Raw genomic sequence first — 18183 nt, 5'->3', positions numbered from 1 at the left:
TGTGCTGGGCTTGTCCGGGAGGCTCTGGATAAACATAAAGCGGCCTGAGCAGGGGCAGGGAGAGGGCTGCCGGCCGGGCGCCGGGCTGGGGACGCCGGGCGCGCGCTGTGGGCACTCAGGGCGGCGGGACCGGCCCCGCGCCGCCACCCTCCCGGCTCGGCTCCTGCGCTGCGGGTCTGGGCGGCCGGCGGGCCCATCGGAGACCGCGCCGCAGCCGGGGGAGGGGGGGGGGGCGGAAAGGGGGGAGTGGCGCTCCGGCTCTGCTGCCGGCCACCCCCCTCCGCCCGCCGGTCCCCTCCCCTCCGCCGGCCGGTCCTCCCCGGCGGCGCTCCGCGGAGGGCGCGCGGAGGGCGTGCGGAGGGCGCGGGGAGGGCGCGGGGAGGGCGGCGGTCCGCGCAGGGCGGGGGCGGGGGGCGGGCGGGGGGCTCCGGGAGCTGAGCCCCGCCCCCTCCTCCTCCTCCTCCGGACCGCGGAGCCCGGAGCGGGCATGGGCCGCACTCCGCCGCTCCGGCACCATGACGCCCGTTCGCTTCGTGGTGGCTGTGATTCTAGGGGCGCTCCCCGGGGTGGTGGGCTCTGACCCCGTCCTCGTCTACCCCCTCCACTACCGCCACGGCCACCGGCCCCCCGCGGGCCCCCGGGTTCCCTCCCGCCTCCCCACCCCGCGGGCGCACGCCCCGCACCCGCACCCGCAGCCGGCGCCCAGCGCGCAGCCTCCGCGGGCCCTCCACGCGCAGCGCGGGCCCCCGACGGTCCCCGGGGCCTGCCCTGCGGGGGGGCCCTGGGTCAACGTGACGGCCGCGGGCGCCCCGTGTCTGCGCTGGGCGGACGTGCCGCCCCTCCTGGAGCGGCTGCCCCCCGCGGACTGGGCTCCGCTGCGCGGGCAGCGCCACAACTTCTGCCGGAGCCCCGACGGCGCGGGCCCGCCCTGGTGCTTCTACCGGAGCGCGCGGGGCCGCGGGGACTGGGGCCACTGCGCCTGCGGACTCGGTGAGCCGGGAGGACCGCCCGAGAGGAGGGCGTGGGCGCCGGAGAGGGAGAGGCGCGGGTGGCGGGCGGCGGTCCCCGGCGGAACGGGCTGCCCTGAGTCCCCAGCCCAGCCGGTCCCTGGGCAGTACCTTCCCCAGGTGTGCTCTGCGGCCGCCAGGGCGATGGCTTCTCAGCCAGGCTGCGCTCTGGATGCCTGGATGTGTTTCTGCTTGTTTTTTCCTGGTCACCGTGTGTGTGTGTGTGTGTGTGTGTGTGTGTGTGTGTGTGTGTTCTTTATCTAGATCTTATCTAGATCAGTTTGCCTTAAAGGTGTTACAATATTTATGCAAAAGAGGCACGTTTTTAATTGCTTGTTTTGGGAAGGGAAATATTAAATGTAATATGACAATCAATACCTTTCCACCTTCCCAGACTCCTATTGGAAAACATGTAGAGCTTTTGCCTTACTTCAAACATTGACCTCTACTGGAGAAAGTATGGCAGTATTTCTGGGCCAAAATATAACTTGTCAGAACGATGTTCAGGTCTGGGCGAGTGTGGTCAGGATCATCAGTGAGGGGGAAAAAGAGGGAAAGAGAAACAGCAAGGGTCTCCGGGAAGAAGCAGCTTGCCAGCGTCAGGGGCGGCCTCAGGATGCACTGCTGCAGGTGTGCTTGTGGGGACGGGTGAGCCGGTGAGGAAAGGCTGTGAGGTGTTCTAGTTTGTGGTGGTGAAAGCGCCACCTGGATAGAGCTAGTGAAAGTGAATCACCTGCCTTAGCTGCTGCTTCCTTTTGAGCTTGGGAGTTTGTTTAATATGAATGAGAGTCTTCTCCTCCTCTTCCTCCTTCTCCCTCCTCCTCCTCCTCCTCTTCCTCCTCCTCCTCCTCCTCCTCCCCCTCCTCCCCCCCTCCTGCTCCTCCTCCCCCTCTTCTTCCTCTTCCTCCTCCTCCTCCTCCTCCTCCTCCTCTTCCTGCTCCTGTTCCTCCTGCTCCTGCTCCTGTTCCTCCTCCTGCTCCTGATCCTCCTCCTCCTCCTCCTGCTCCTCCTTCTCCTCCTCTTGTAGCTGGGAAGAAAAACTTACGTCCTTCAAAATTTAAATTTTCAAAAGAAAGAAAGAGAAAAAAAGAAGAAAGAAACAAAGAAAGAAAGGCTGCTCTCCACACAAGCTGTGGGCGGTCCATGGGCTGGGGTTCTGACAGATGTGCGCTTTGTGCTCGGCGGAGGTAACCTGGAGGCTAGCTTTGACGTGCCATCCTTCCCGAGCGAATGGTTGTTTATCTGTGCCTTCTGTTGCATCAGTGCCCTGCCTGGAAGGAGATAGAGAGGCAGGGTGAGACCATTATCCTTCATCCTACAGAATGAGTCATCGCTGTGCTCATGTTCCGTGGACAGAATGCCAATGTGGCTGTGAAGCGTCTGAGGCGGTGTCAGGCCGAGCCCTCGCGCTGTCCCGTCAGTTCCCGAGAGGCTGTGCGTAGTGAGAGCTCATGTTTAACAGCAGCGGCCGTTTTTCATTTTCCGGCTGCTGTTACTGTCCGGAGTGCATGTGCAGGAGGAGGAGGGAAGAAGCGCTGGGACTCAGCTAGGGGCTGTCGGGATCTGGTGCTCTCTCTCTGCCTGCACATGCCACCTGCGGAGCCGCTGGCCGGGAGCCTGCCGAGTGGTGAGGACGGCAGCACAGCCTGCGACGCCTTCAGTATGGCTGCATCCCACCAGCCAGAGCACCAGGTCGTGGGGTGAAGGAATTGAACACAGGGGAACAAAAGAAACCACCCAGGGGGGAGGTAAATGCCCCCCACCTGCCCCCCAAACCAGGAAAGCCACCGGTTAGCTGTGTGCTCACTTAACTGCTTTCACAGACTTGGTCTTGATAACTCATTCTGTCATTTTCTCTTCGCTTACTGGTTGGGCACAAATCATACCTTGAAAACGACTGGCTTTCTTGGACTCAGGAGCGTGCGCTAAGCTCGCGGGCGGTGGGAAGAACATGGAACTGTGTGTTAGAAAGCTCGGTGTCCGCGGCCTCTGTGGGAGCCGCGCGGTGCTGGGCCTGGCTCCTGACCCCCGGGCTTCGGTGCCTGGTCTGGAGAGGAGCGGCTGGTACAGCAGGTTCCCTCCGAGGGTCCATGGCTCTGAGCACCAGCGGGTGAAGAACAGCCGATCTGTGCGGCGCGGGCAGAGCGTGCTGCGTGTCCGCTTCCTCGTGTAGTTCTCACGGCGGCATCGCCAGGAGCGCATCGGCACCCCCAGCTCGTTTTGCTCCCCCTATCAGGTATGCAGACACAGCAATGCTGGCCGGCCTGAGGGCCTCCCTGTGGAGCCTCAGGATTAACTGGAATGAAAGGAAGGAGGAAGGGAATTGTGTTCGGTCCAGGTTATAAGATTTCTAGTCTCTTATGATTTACAAATATCCAGGTTTGTCTTCCTTTCCTTTTTACAAAAAACAAAGAGGACAAAAGGAAAGAAAATGTATAGTAATGAGATCCCACCTTTAAAAAGTAAGCAGAGGCAGAGCCACATCTAGAGTTGCTTCCAGGGAAAGAGGAAGTGGCCAGGGGTGGAGAGCTGGGTGAGGCGGAGCTGGCGGGGCAGCAGGAAGCCTAGGTGAGCTGGGCAGGGCCGGGCACTCCGGGGCAGGAGTGTCTGAGAAGGAGAAAGGCCATGCCTGGGCCCTGGTCGAGGGAAGCTTGCCGGTTAGTCATGAAGGGCCATGGGGGAATGGAGCACCGGCAGCAGCCCAGAGAGCTCACTGTGAGCCCAGGGTCACCGGGACCTGCTATGATGCACATCCTGGGCTCTCGCCTTCAGTGGCCCCAATTACATAATCCCTGGATCTGCTCAGTCGAGGTGCTTTAGCTGCTGAAGACCCCTTGTTACTGTCAGGGAAAACCCCGGAGGAGTCGGAGCCCACCTGGGTACACGCACAGAGGTATCTCGCAGTCCAAGAGCCCTTGGGGGGTGTCCCACTGATGGCTTAGGTCCGATCTCTGTGGGATCAGGCCTAAGCTGGCCGTCAGATATCCCTTTGGCAGCCCAGGAGCCCGTGGGGGATGTCCCACTTACGGCTCCCTGCGGGGAGCAGCCTAAGCCGCAGTCGGACATCCTCAGCGCTGCTGAGGGGGTGGCAGAGGCCCCACCACTGCCGCTGTGCTTGCAGCTGTCAGCCCAGCTTGTGGCTGAGCGGAGCCCTGCTGTGGGAGCACACTGGCCACCTGGGGCAGCTCCTGCACTGAGTGTCTGCTCCCTGGTGGTCAGTGCACGTCATAGTGACTGGTCATTCCCCGGGCGGAGGGTAAAATTGCATATTACCCTTTTATTATCTTAAATTGACCATACCTTCACTATGCCAATCAGAGTGACTATGCAAATTAACCCAAACAAGATTGCCGCACCCAGGTCACTGTGAGGTAAGACCTGGAGGAGCTGCGGGTCCCTCCTGCCCAAGAGGCTTTCGGCCTGGGCAGGCCTGGGCAGGGGCGGAGCCTGTGTTCACAGGGAGCTGGAGGGCCCTGCCCAGGCATAAAGCTTCGGCCAGAGGCTTTAGGCCTGGGCAGGGCCCAGCCCGCGATTGGTGTGAACTACAGAGGAAACACCTTTTCTGACTGCTCATTGGCTAAGCTCCCTGTATGCCACTGGTAATATTCTTAGTAACTTGGGTGATAAGAATCCGAAAAGGTGATCTGGGGTTTTTCCACCACACTTCTGGAGAAAAAAAAAATGAAGGCCTGCTGCTAGAGGGCTGAGCAATGTCATATCCTGCCCCAGCTGGTTTGGCTCAGTGGATAATGCCTACCTACTGCAGGGTCCGGTTCGATTCTGATCAAAGGCATGTACCTAGGTTGCAGGCTCCTCCCTGGCTGGAGCCCAGATCAGGGCTTATTCAGGAGGCAACCAATCAAAGTGTTCCTCTCACTTTGATGTTTCTCTCTGTCTTTCCCTTTCTCTTCCACACTCTCTAAAAGTCAATGGAAACATATCCTCAGGCGAGGTAAAGAAAGAAAGAAAAAAAGAAAGAAAGAAAGAAAGAACGAAGGCATATCCTATGAAAGACACATCTTGAAAATGCCTAAAGAAAGTTGTCATTTTTTCTTGGTGAAGGGACTGGAGTCCGTGTTGATGAAAACACCTTGGTGGCTGTGTGACTGGCAGTGGCTGCAGCAGTAGGGTGATGGGCTGGTGCCTTTTCCTGATCAGTCAGGTTGCCTCCCACAAAGGGAGTCCAGACTGTGGCTTAAGACATCCCCTGAGGGCGTCCAGTATGTGAGAGGGGGCAGGTTGGACTGAGGGAACCCCCCCCCCCCCAGTGCACAAATTTTGTGCACTGGGCCCCTAGTATAGGATAAGTAATAACAAGTGTTGGAGAGATTGTGGAGGAAAAGGAACCCTCATTCACTGCTGGTGGGAATGTAAACTGGTACAACCATTGTGGAAAACAGTATGCTGGTTCCTCATAAAATTAAGAATAGAATTCGCATATGATCCAGTAATCCCTCTTCTGGATATCTACCTGAAAAACGCAAAAACATTTATTTGCAAATATATATTCACTCCTGTGTTCATCACAACATTATTCATGGTGGCCAAGACATAGAAACAACCAAAGTGTCCTGTGTAGATAATTGGGTAAAGAATATGTGGTACATATATACAATCCAACACTACTCATTTATAAAAAATAAAAGGAGAAATACCGCCATTTGCAACATAGATGGATCTTGAAAATATCATGCTAAGTGAAATGAGTCAGAAAAAGATAAAAACCAGATGATTTCACTCATGTGTGGGCTATAAAATGGGAACTCATAGACCACAGTTATAGGGGTTATGAGAGGGACGGGGGTGGGGAGATAGTAAAGAGTAAAGCGGGCCAAATATATGGTGATAAAGGTGATTTGACTTTGGGTGGTGAGCACACCATGCACTAAACAGGTCATGTGTCACAGAAATGAACACTTGGAAGCCAGGAATTGTGTAGCTTCTTCAGCATCTCACTTTTCTAGAGCAGTATCTTCCTCTCCCCGCTCCTCACATTAGCACAGCACTAATAAGAGTTATTGTACGCAAAGCACTAAGCAATGCGAGTTTTTCCTCCGACAAGCCATGCGTGGACATTCAGCCTCAATACCTTAGTTAGGATCACAGAGTGGAAACTGCCGATTCCTGTAACAAGGCAAGGATAGAGGGCTAAGTGTTGGCCGAGTTCACAGTGGGAGCAGAGTCTACAAGGCTGTCTGAGAAATCGCCTGCCCTCTGGTTGGAACGCTCACAAGCTGGCCAGTGTCAGCAGGACCCTGAACATTTTCATGACCTTTCCTGTGACAGCTACTCTGGGAGACAGGAGCATGTGATGTCATTACCCAGTGATGGACAGTATAATGGTCACACTCATACCATTTGCTTATGTGTGAGTAGTTTCACAGAAATTTCAGTTTGTGAAATTTTCTGATAGGGTGGCACATGCATTTATTGTTAATATAACCTAACTTAACAATGTGGAGAATCTCCTTCTTTTGCATAAACCTATATAATACAGAGGGAATGTGCAAATTGACCATCATTCCATCACAAAGATGGCTGCACCCACAGCTGAGGACAAGTTCTCATAAGGAGCCTTAATGGGCAATCAGCAGGGACCTGAGGTTACGCCCTCCCCCGCCTCCATGGGGCTTGACAGGGAACCTGAGGCTGTACCCCTCCCAGTGGGGCTTGACGGGAGACCTGAGGCTGTACCCCTCCCAGTGGGGCTTGACGGGAGACCTGAGGCTGTACCCCTCCCAGTGGAGCTTGACGGGAGACCTGAGGCTGTACCCCTCCCAGTGGGGCTTGATGGGGGACCTGAGGCTGTGCCCCCTCCCAGTGCTGGGCCAGGGGACCTGAGGCTGTGCCCCCCCCCCCCCCACCTGGCAGGGCTTGATGGGGGTCACCCTTGTCTGGGCTGGGTGACCTCAGGTCATGCTCCCCATCCTGGCGCCGGGCCAGGGGACCTGAGGCTACACCCCTGCCCAGCGGGGTTTGACAAGGATTGGACTGGCCGGATCTGGATTTAGCCCAATGAGGAGGGGCCGACAGGGTTTGGATCTCACGGGATTTTGAGGTGCATGTGGGTGGTTAGGGACCTGACTCTGGGTCCTGTGGTGCATCCCCGACTCTGACAGGAGGAAGGTTTTCATATACATTTTACTAATTTTCTTTCATCTCTGACACTTCTTTTATAGAGAAAGGGCAAATGGCAATATTAAATTATTTCCTCTAATTAATCTCCTTTTAATGTACATGAATTTTGTGCACCAGGCCACTAGTACTGTATAATGTTTTAAACCAAAGAATAATTGATAAGATTTATAAGCTTCTGCCGGGACCGGTTTGGCTCAATGGATACAGCGTCAGCTTGGGGACTGAAAGGTTTCGGGTTCGATTCCGGTCAGGGGCATGTACCTTGGTTGCGGGCATATCCCCAGTAGGGTGTGCAAGAGGCAGCTGATCGATGACTCTCTATCATTGATGTTTCTAGCTCTCTATCTCTCTCCCTTCCTCTCTGTACAAAATCAATAAAATATATTTAAAAAAAAAGATTTATAAGCTTCTAATAAGACAATGTAAATGGGTAGGATTGCTGTTCAGAGTTTACATTCTCATTTTGAGCTGGAGCAGTTCGGACTTTTTTCTCAGTACTGTCGGCATCTACATGAATAATACATGGCACTTAGTATGAATTATCGATGGGAACTGATGGACGCAAATGAAGCCCGGTGGGACCTCGGCTCAGGGACTGCTCTCTGTGCTAAAAACTTATTTCATTTTGATGTGGCATGATTTCTTTTTTTTTTTTTTTTTAATATACTTTTTATTGATTTTTTTACAGAGACAAAGAGAGAGAGAGATAGAGAGCTAGAAACGTCGATGAGAGAGAAACATCGACCAGCTGCCTCTTGCATACCCCCTACCAAGGATGTGCCCACAACCAATGTACATGCCCTTGACCAGTATCGAACCTGGGACTTTTCAGTCCACAGACCAACGCTCTACCACTGAGCCAAACCGGTTTTGGCTTGATGTGGCATGATTTCAATAAAATCTATTTCGCCATGCTTAAACAGGTTTCAGTTATGGAGAAGTTTAGTTGGAGATAAAATTATGCCTTAGTACTGTCAGGTAGGCTGTAGGGAACAAACACATCATGGGGGTGGTCCAGAGGCCGTGGCTGAGGCCAGGGAGCGAGGCTGGGCCTCGGCTGCAGGAGCGAGCGGGAGCAAGCAGGGGCTCAAGTTCTGACAATAAGAGATGGTGAAAGCTGAGCGACATTTGCCAAACAAAAAACATTGCTCTTTACTGAGGAATGCTACTGTTAGTAGGTTGGCAATGGAAGTGGGGTCACCAGGTGGTGATCCTTCTGGGTTGTTTTATTGTTCCATCTTTTGTTTTCAGGAAACTGAGGATATATTCCCTTTTTACCTGGTAATTGTGCACTTACAGATTTGTGCCAACACATGCTTCACACAGCAGCGCCGCCTGGAGGACCAGCCTCAAGCGCAGAGAACCAGGCAGACTCTAGTGTGTCCAGCTTCTATAGATTGACTGTTCCTATCGACCCATAGGAACAGGCACAGTCAATATATAGACCCACCCAGTGAGCGAAGAAGCTGGACGTAACCAGGCAGCCGCTGGTGTGACACACCTACCTGTCTTTGCTCCTGCGGCTGATGGTCCCCAGGGAGCACTGGCAGATTGTCATCATGTTCACACAGCATGGCCAGAGCCGGCAGGGCGTGTGTGCGTGTGTGCATGTGTGCGTGTGTGTGTGTGTGTGTGTGTGTGTGTGTGTGAGTGAAGCGGCTGACTCCTGCATCAGGAACAGCTGCTTGCTGCATCGCCGGCTCTTTGCTGAGCTCGGAGCTGGGTGCAGGGGATCCAGGAGACAACGGGCTCCGCAGCTGCTCGGTGCCTGGGTTCTCAACAGTCAACCGAGGGAGACGAAAGACAGTGTTGAGGGTCTCCATCGTGTGGGCAAGGGGCCACCTGCTAACCTAACAACTTGGGAGGCATGCAGACTTGGAGAACTCAATTAGCTTCAGAGGATGGTCTGAAATAAAAACTTTTTTTTTTTAATCTAAAAGCAGTTTATGGTGCGTAGTCATGTTCTAGACTGGTATCTTCCTGACAAAGGTCAATCTTGACCTTAACTGAGCCTGTCTATTGTCTTTTTGCACCTACCATAAACACATCATATCATGCGAAAAGGTGCAGGCTGGGCTGAGGGACTCTGTCTGCCCCCATGCTGGAGTTGCCTCCCAAAAATGCCCAGGCTGGGGAACAAACCTGCAACCTAGGCATGTGTCCTGACTTGGGAATTGGACCCACAACCTTCTTGTTGTTTGGGAAGATGCTTCAACCAACCAAGCCACCAGGCTAGGGCTATATTGATTAAAAAACAAAACAAACAAACAAAAAAAACCACAAAAAGGAGAATCCAAGATGGCTGCACAGGTAAACACCGAACCACAGCCACACACAACAATTTCAATAAAATACAACTAAAATATAAAATGGACATTACCCAGAACTACAGGAAAGTTGACTGACTGGAAATTCTACAACGAGAAGGAAAGAGAAAACCAGAAGGAAGAGTGGAGGAGCTGTAAAAGCCTAAGGTATGGAGATACAGGGTGCACGTGGAGAGGACGGAGCTGGAGAGGAGGGGCGGCTGAGTGCCTGGCTGGTGTTCCTTAGTTGGAAGGAGATAAAAGTTCCAACTGTGATGAACCCCAGACCCAACAGCGCTGAACCCCAGTTCTAGGCCAGACCTTGGGGACCCAGGCTCGTACAGAGGGAGCCGGGGCTGTGAGGCGGAATCCCAGGGGAGCGGCAAAAGGAGGTCCCGGAGGCACGCACGTTGCGTGCAGAGAAGGGACCGTTGGCTGTGCTGCGGGATTGCCCTGGTGGGAAGGAGACAAAAGCTCCAGACTGCTCTGAACCCCACTTCCAAGTCCACTTCCGACTGAACTGAACCCCAGTTCTGGGCTCATTGGGGGAGAGACTAGACTGTTTGGTAGCAGGCGAAAATAGAGGGCATCTATTTTTGCCTGCTACCAAGAGGTGCTTACAACGAGTACTGAAGGACCCTAAGGAATACTGAGACTCAGGAGCCGCATAGGGTGGGGCTGAGGGAAGCCAAGGCTGTAGGCTCCACCCTGAAACTACATCCAAGCAGAACACAGAGACTTTTAAGGCTACCAACTCAGGGAAGCTGTGAAAATGCAGAGACAAAGAAAAAGATCACAAATGAAAGAAATGGAGGACAAAAAGCGACTGGATATAGAGTTCAAATCTACGCTTATAAGGTTTTTCAAGAATTTCCTAGAAAAGGTCGATAAGACCTATGAGGACATGAAAAGGGATCAACTAGAATTAATAAGGAATCAATAAAGGATCAACAAGAAATAATAAGGGATCAACAAGAAATAAAGAATACATTGTCTGAAATAAAAAAATATTATACAGAGTGCTAAAGACAGAATGGAAGATCGCAAGTATCAAGTCAAAGATTTGGAACATAAAGAGCCAGAAGACACTCCTCCGCAGAAGCAAGAAGGCAAGAGAATCCAGAAAGTTGAAGATAATGTAAGAAACCTCTGGGACAACTTCAAGCGAACCAACATCAGAATTATGGGGGTCCCAGAAGATGAGAGAAAGCAAGATATCGAAAACATACTGAAAGAAATAGTGACAGAAAACTTCCCCCACCTGGTGAAAGAATTAGACTTACAAGTCCAGGAAGCGCACAGATCTCCAAACAAAAGGAATCAAAAGAATACCACACCAAGACACATCATAATTAAAATTCCAAGAGTAAAAGACAAAGAGAGAATATTAAAAGCAGCAAGAGCAAAGCAGGTAGTTACCTATAAAGGAGCACCTATACGATTGTCAGCTGATTTCTCAACAGAAACCATGCAGGCCAGATGGGAATGGCAAGAAATACTCAAGGTGATGAATAGTAAGAACCTACAGCCAAAAATAATCTATCCAACAAAGCTATCACTCAGAATCGAAGGCCAGATAAAGACCTTCACTAATAAAAATTTTAAAAAGCTAAAGGTGTTCATCACCACCAAACCAGAATTATATGAATTGCTGAAGGGGGTTCTTTCGGAAGAGAAAGTAAATAAAGATAAAAAATTATGAACAACAAATACGTAACTATCAACAAGTGAATCTAAAAACCAAGGAAATTAAAAAAAAAATCTAATGAACAATATTAACTGTTGAATATAATAGAATCAGAGGTATGGAAGGGGAGTGAACTGACGATTCTTGGGGAAAAGGGGGAAAAGGGGTGTGGGAAGAGACTGAATATAAACTATGCACCAATGGATGAGGAAAATTGGGGGTGGGGAAAGGGCAGAGGGTGGGGTGGGAACCTGGTGGAGGAGAGCAACGGAGGGGGGGGAAGAGGAACATTTGTAATAATATGAACAATAAAGATTTATTAAAAAAAGAAAAAAACACACAAAAGACACTTTGAAAAAATTGTTAGAAGAAATGGGAACCTCATGGAACTATATACCATTAAGAAATACTCTGGGTTCCAGGTAGATGTCTCAGAATACATTAGGGATTGCTGTGGCCATCCTTGAGGAAAGGGTGAACATGTGGAGGGCACTGCTGGGAAGGAGTGAGCATTGGAAATGTGTTGGGGATGTTGGCGTTGGGATGTGTGTGTTGGGATGTGTGTGTTCGGATGTGTGTGGGGATGTGTGTGTTGGGGATGTGTGTGTGTTGGGGATGTGTGTGTTGGGATGTGGTGTTGGGATGTGTATGTTGAGATGTGGTGTTGGGATGTGTGTGTTGGGGATGGGTGTGTTGGGGATGTTGACGTTGGGATGTGTCATTGTGATGTGTGTGGGGGGATGTGTGTGTGTGGATGCGTGTGTTGGGATGTGTGTGTTGGGATGTGGTGTTGAGATTTGATGTTGGGATGTTTGTGTTGGGGATGTGTGTGTTGGGGATGTGGTTTTGGGATGTGGTGTTGGGATGTGTGTGTTGGGAATTTGTGTGTGGGGATGGTGTGTTGGGGATGTGGTGCTGGGGATGTGTGTGTTGGGGATGTGTGTGTGGGGATGTGTGTGTAGGGATGATGTGTGTGTTGGGGATTTGTGTGTGGGGATATGTGTGTGTTGGGGAGGTGGTATGGGGGATGTGTGTGTGTTGGGGATGTGTGTGGGGATGTGGTGTTGGGGATGTGTGTGTGGGGATGTGTGTGTTGGAATGTGTGTGTTGGGGATGTGTGTGGGGGGATGTGTGTGTTGGAATGTGTGTGTTGGGGATGTGTGTGTGGGGATGTGTGTGTTGGGGATGTGTGTGTTGGGATGTGTGTGTTGGGATGTGTGTGTTGGGATGTGGTGTTGGGATGTGTGTGTTGGGATGTGGTGTTGGGGATGTGGTGTTGGGATGTGGTGTTGGGATGTGGTGTTGGGATGTGTTTTGGGGATGTGTGTGTGTTGGGGATGTGGTGTTGGGATGCGGTGTTGGGATGTGGTGTGGGGATGTGTGTGTTGGGGATATGTGTGTTGGGATGCGGTGTTGGGATGTGTGTGTTGGGGATGTGGTGTTGGGATGTGGTGTTGGGATGTGTGTGTTGGGATGTGGTGTTGGGGATGTGTGTGTGTTGGGGATGTGTGTGTTGGGGATGTGGTGTTGGGATGTGGTGTTGGGATGTGGTGTGGGGATGTGGTGTGGGGATGTAGTGTTGGGGATATGTGTGTTGGGATGTGTGTGTTGGAATGTGTGTGTTGGGATGCGGTGTTGGGATGCGGTGTTGGGATGTGGTGTTGGAATGTGTGTGTTGGGATGCGGTGTTGGGATGCGGTGTGGGGATGCGGTGTTGGGATGCGGTGTGGGGATGCGGTGTTGGGATGCGGTGTTGGGATGCAGTGTTGGGATGCGGTGTTGGGATGCGGTGTTGGGATGCAGTGCTGGGATGCGGTGTTGGGATGCGGTGTTGGGATGCAGTGTTGGGATGCGGTGTGGGGATGCGGTGTGGGGATGCGGTGTGGGGATGCGGTTTTGGGATGCGGTGTTGGGATGCGGTGTTGGGATGCGGTGTGGGGATGCGGTGTTGGAATGTGGGTGTTGGGATGCGGTGTTGGGATGCGGTGTGGGGATGCGGTGTTGGAATGTGGGTGTTGGGATGCGGTGTTGGGATGCGGTGTGGGGATGCGGTGTTGGAATGTGGGTGTTGGGATGCGGTGTGGGGATGCGTGTGGGGATGCAGTGCTGGGATGCGGTGTTGGGATGCGGTGTTGGAATGTGGGTGTTGGGATGCGGTGTTGGGATGCGGTGTGGGGATGCGGTGTGGGGATGCGGTGTTGGGATGCGGTGTTGGAATGTGTGTGTTGGGATGCGGTGTTGGGATGCGGTGTGGGGATGCGGTGTGGGGATGCGGTGTTGGGATGCGGTGTTGGAATGTGGGTGTTGGGATGCGGTGTTGGAATGTGGGTGTTGGGATGCGGTGTGGGGATGCGTGTGGGGATGCAGTGTGAGGATGTGTGTTGGGATGCGGTGTGGGGATGCGGTGTTGGAATGTGGGTGTGGGGATGCGGTGTGGGGATGCGGTGTGGGGATGCGGTGTGGGGATGCGGTGTTGGGATGCGGTGTGGGGATGCGGTGTGGGGATGTGTGTGGGGATGTGTGTTGGGATGTGGTATTGGGATGTAGTGTTGGGTGCAGGCCGCTGGGTGAGTTCTGAGGGAGAGAGAGGGAGTCGCTGCCATGCGGGTGCACTGCAGAGCTGCCCGCACTGTGCTCCCTGGTTGAAGGGCGGCGGGTGAGGCTGCAGGTGTCCGCCGTCAGCAGGTGCAGCTCAGCGCAGCCGGCTCTCGGCACCTGCACAGCCGCTGAGAAGCTCAGGGACGAGGGGCTGGAGGCTGGCCAGGCTGCCTCCGCCTCAGACCGTGGCGACCACTGTGCGTGATGCCGCGTCCTCCTCCCCGCCTCTGGCTGCCTGACCCTGAGGGGGCACACATGCAGCCTTCCTCCTGGAAGCGGTGTGGCGACCTGGGCACACACGGGCAGGCCCGTGCTCACAGCCCCGGTGCCCGCTGTAAACCCGCCCAGGAGGGCGAGCGGAGCTCACACTCCTTGCCGGCGGGACAGCCATGATGCAGATGTGCTCCACACATGTACTGCCTGTGGGTGGAAGCTGCTGTGTGGAAGACCATGTTAATCAGATACCCTCATCTATTTTAAATGTAGTATCAATCTGTAAAAGCACGTCCATTAGAAGTGTTAAAACGCAGAGGTTACCTGCATGTTATTGATTTATTAATTGGTTTCAAAGGCATGCTGGCACATCCTGTGTAGAAGGCTTTGAGTGTGAATGCCTCTCTTGATAGGTGTCGCTTAGACACAGCGGTGACAATCATTCTGAGATGCTGGGCTCAAGTGCTGGCGTGGGAACGACTTTTCAGGTCCCACCTCTCCTTTTCCTCCTCAGCAGGCAGAGCAGGCGGCCCAGCCGCGCCATCTGAGCCAGGCAGCGGCTCCGGGCCTCACTGTGCGCCACCTGCTCCGCCCACTGCCCGCCCCCCTACATCGGCGTGTCTGCCTGCTCTCCTGAAAGCTCCATGGCTGTGAGGCACATGCATCCTGGGGCTCAGGAGTGACGGGGAAGATGGTGTGGGTAACGCACCGGGTTGTGATTTCCTGAAACTTGTGTAACCCACGAGCTTCACATCCATCTCTATGGATTTCTTCCATTTTTTGAAATCCAGGTGATTTGATGAAAGTGCACCCACCTTCGATAAACCTAACACCAATCATTTTTCCCCCATTTTTTTTATTCAATTATTATCTGTGTACATATTGATGAACCAAAAGGTAGATATAGAGACAGTAAAGCAACAAGCAGACTAACACCAATCATTGTACTTCCTGAAGGAAGGGAGTCGCCCAGCACGCCACTGTCTGTCCGGGGGCCGGGTTCCGGTCTCGGTGAGGAGAGCACCTGGTCTTCCCGGGGCGCCCCCCGGGGGGGGGGCCTCCGGAGCGGCGGCCGCCTGGTGCTCGGCTTCCCCCGAGAGGTGTCACTCGTGTTTGCCTTCCGTGGAGCTGTCATCCTGCCCCGGGTACGACTGTGTCTCTGTCACCCCGCTTCCCAGAGTGAGGACAGGCGTGAGCCAGGCTCACCCTCTTCGGTCCGTCCGTCTTCACGGGAGAGGGTCTCCCTGTGGATGCCGTTCGGCCTCGCACTCAGCATGCTTCCCGTTTGGCCTGACTGGCTGACAGGAACAGAGTGTGCTGTGCAGGAAACACGTCCTTTGGTGGCGGGAAACCATGATGGATTCGCCATAGGAAGTCAGCTGGAGGCCAGCTGTGAGTGCAGCGCCCACAAGCTGTGCTCACCAGGGGTGAAAGGTGAAAGGTGAAAGGTGATCCTGTACCGTGTTCCCCGTGGGTTTCACAGGGTGACTTGCCCCCTTGGGTACTGATTTTGTTAAGTACCAGGTACTGGGCACAAGGTGCCCGGCAGAATGGTTTCAGTCCACGCCGGCCTGTGCTCAGAGGGCAGGAAGTAGAGGAGGGAGCAGCTGCTGTACAGAGGCTGATGGGTTTTCTGGGGACCAAGGTGTATTTTAATGGGCGATCACAGCCCAGGCCGCCACACTGTCCACACCGTCACAGAATCCCTGTCTGGTTGTGCTGGAGACAGCAGCGTGCAGGTGCCCAGGCAGCGGGTCTGTGTGAGTGCAGGTGTCAGGCGGAGGGGCAAGGCGCCCGCCCAGAACTGCAGGGACCCGGTGAGGGGAGGCTGTGGTGCACTCTCAGCGCCGTAGCCCGCTCCTGGCAGGCGGGCGGGTGCCACCCCGCTGTCTTGTATCTTCCCTCCCTGCCCCTCCCTGTGTTGGCATTGCTGCCTGGAGCGTGCGGACGGGCTGCACAGAGCGCTGCTTTTCCCAGCTCACCGCTCGCATTCTGTGCTCACCCACACGTGAAATGTTACATTTTCAGGGAGTGAGGTAAGAAAACCTTAAAAACAATTATCCTTTTGCTTTTAGGGTGTTTCTCTACTTCTTAAAAAATTCTTCCTACTCTCTGAAAGCAATCCACTTGTTTAAACTCTGGTCGCAGATAGAGTTAAGGTCACTTATCGCCACATGTGAAACATAGGCAGTTGAACTTGAAGTGAGAACGAGAAGGTGCTCTTAGGGTGAGCTGACGAGACTGTGAGCACACAGCTGGAAGCAGGGGACGCTGAGTTCGCCTCAGGCCCCTGGCAGCCCGTCCTGCATGTCCCGCTGGGAGAGTGCCTTTGGGCCTCGTCCCCTGGACTGCCGCCCCCCCCCACCCCCCTGCCGCATGTGGAGGACAGGGGGCGCTGGCGGGGAGCAGCGGCCGCCGGAAACCGCGAGGGTTCACTCGTCTGCCAGCTGCTCCCGGGAGCCCTCTGTCCGGTGGTGTGTGTGTGTTGGGAGGATGTGGGATGCTTTGTCCTTGAGCTTTTCTCCATTTTCACAATAACTCATACAACCAGAAAAACCACAGGCTTTCAAAGAAAACACATTAAAAATGCAAGGTGATGGGCCATAATGGTCCTGGGTTGTAGGTGATTTTAAATTTCCTCTGAGAATATTTGTTTTCTGTGATCTCTAAGCTTACCACAGTGTGAGGGGGAGGGGAAGCACGAGAGAATATGATTTAAGAAGCACATTTTAAAAATCATTTTTCTGTATTTGCCAAGCTTTTTCAAGGAAAAATACACATAACCTAAGAAATTTGTTTCCTACCATAATTGGGCCTTCAGTTAATTATAGGAAGCAATACACGATGCTGAGAACAGCTGTGCTTATTAAGCCGGTCTTTATTCTTTTGCAAATAAGGTCCCGTGAACTGCACAAGCGCACGCGGGAGACCTGAGTATGTGCCGAGCGCGCGGGCCGAGCCTGCTCAGAGCTCGGGCTGGTGCTGGACGCGCACTCATCCGGCGCCGTGCAGGGAGCCCGGGCCCGGCCAGCCAGAGCGTCCCTGCGGCTCGCTGGTTAGCACTTGGCAGGAGGTGCAACTAAGCCTCCAATTAGGGACCCTGCCTGTTCTGACCCTTTAACACATCACAGCCTTCATCCCCAAAACAGCAGGCGCCCGCTGCGTCCCACGTGCATTCCGAGGCGTCCCGCTGTGCTGTGCTCTCCGGACTGCACTGCTCCTCACTCGGACTCTGAAGTCCTGCACGTGTCAGTTGGTAGCGTGACTTTGGGGAGTGTGTTAGCAGGGAGCGTGTCAGTGGGTGCGTGTCAGTGGGGAGCGTGTCAGTGGGTGCGTGTGTCGGTGGAAAGTGTCAGTAGAGCGTGTCAGTGGGGAGCGTGTCAGCGGGGACCGTGTCAACGGGGACCGTGTCGGTGGAGAGCGTCAGTAGAGTGTGTCATTTGGTAGCGTGTCACTGGGGAGCGTGTCAGTGGGTGCGTTTCATTGGGGAGCGTGTCAGTGGGTGCGTGTCGGTGGGGAGCGTGTCATTGGGCAGCGTGTCAGTGGGAGCGTGTCGGTGGAGAGTGTCAGTAGAGCGTGTCAGTGGGAGCGTGTCATTGGGGAGCGTGTCAGTGGGTGTGTGTCATTGGGGAGCGTGTTAGTGGGTGCGTGTCGGTGGAGAGGGTCAGTAGAGCGTGTCAGTGGGCGTGTGTCGGTGGGGAGGGTGTCGTGAGGAGTGTTTTAATTGGTGAGGTGACCATGAACTGGTGAGTGTGGCCACCTCAGGGAAGTGCCTTGGTAAATATGTCTGCACTATTACTATTATTATTACTATTATTATTATTATTATTTTATTACTGCCTTTGGTTTCCCAGGCACAGGCTCTGCCTCCCCCGTCCTGCGCCTCGCCGGCGGGAGCAGCGGGCACGAGGGCCGCGTGGAGGTCCGCCATGCCGGCCAGTGGGGCACCGTCTGCGACGACCAGTGGGACGATGCGGACGCGGAGGTGGTCTGCCGGCAGCTGGGCCTCAGGTGGGTCTCCCCTCCTGTTCCTTTTCTTTAACGTTTGAGCCTAGCATTTCCCGGCCCGTCGCCAGGTGCTGTGTTCAAACTGCACGTCCCAAGCGAGTGGGGAATGCCCACTTTGCGCTTCCTACAGGCTGCGGGTTCCCCACGGAGGACGCATGCTCCGCGGCCCCCGTCCTGTCAGAGCTCCGTGTGCTGCTCCGCGGCCCCCGTTCTATCAGAGCTCCGT

General features: G+C 54.1%; 1 protein-coding gene across 1 annotated transcript in view; it reads left to right on the top strand.

The window, feature by feature from the left end:
- The first annotated feature begins 410 nt into the window (after positions 1-410).
- The window catches only part of PRSS12 (serine protease 12), a 56192-nt gene continuing 38419 nt past the window's right edge, over positions 411-18183 (top strand). The window contains exons 1-2 of the mRNA XM_045586044.1: positions 411-990; positions 17804-17960. Coding sequence (XP_045442000.1) covers positions 516-990; positions 17804-17960 — 632 coding nt within the window. The 5' untranslated portion in view covers positions 411-515. The remainder of the gene's footprint in view (positions 991-17803; positions 17961-18183) is intronic.

This window comes from Pipistrellus kuhlii, unplaced genomic scaffold (genome assembly GCF_014108245.1).
Source record: "Pipistrellus kuhlii isolate mPipKuh1 unplaced genomic scaffold, mPipKuh1.p scaffold_m20_p_21, whole genome shotgun sequence".
Taxonomy (NCBI): Eukaryota; Metazoa; Chordata; class Mammalia; order Chiroptera; family Vespertilionidae; genus Pipistrellus; species Pipistrellus kuhlii.
Note: the sequence above shows the minus strand (reverse complement) of the source record. Positions and strands in the feature narration are given on the sequence as shown.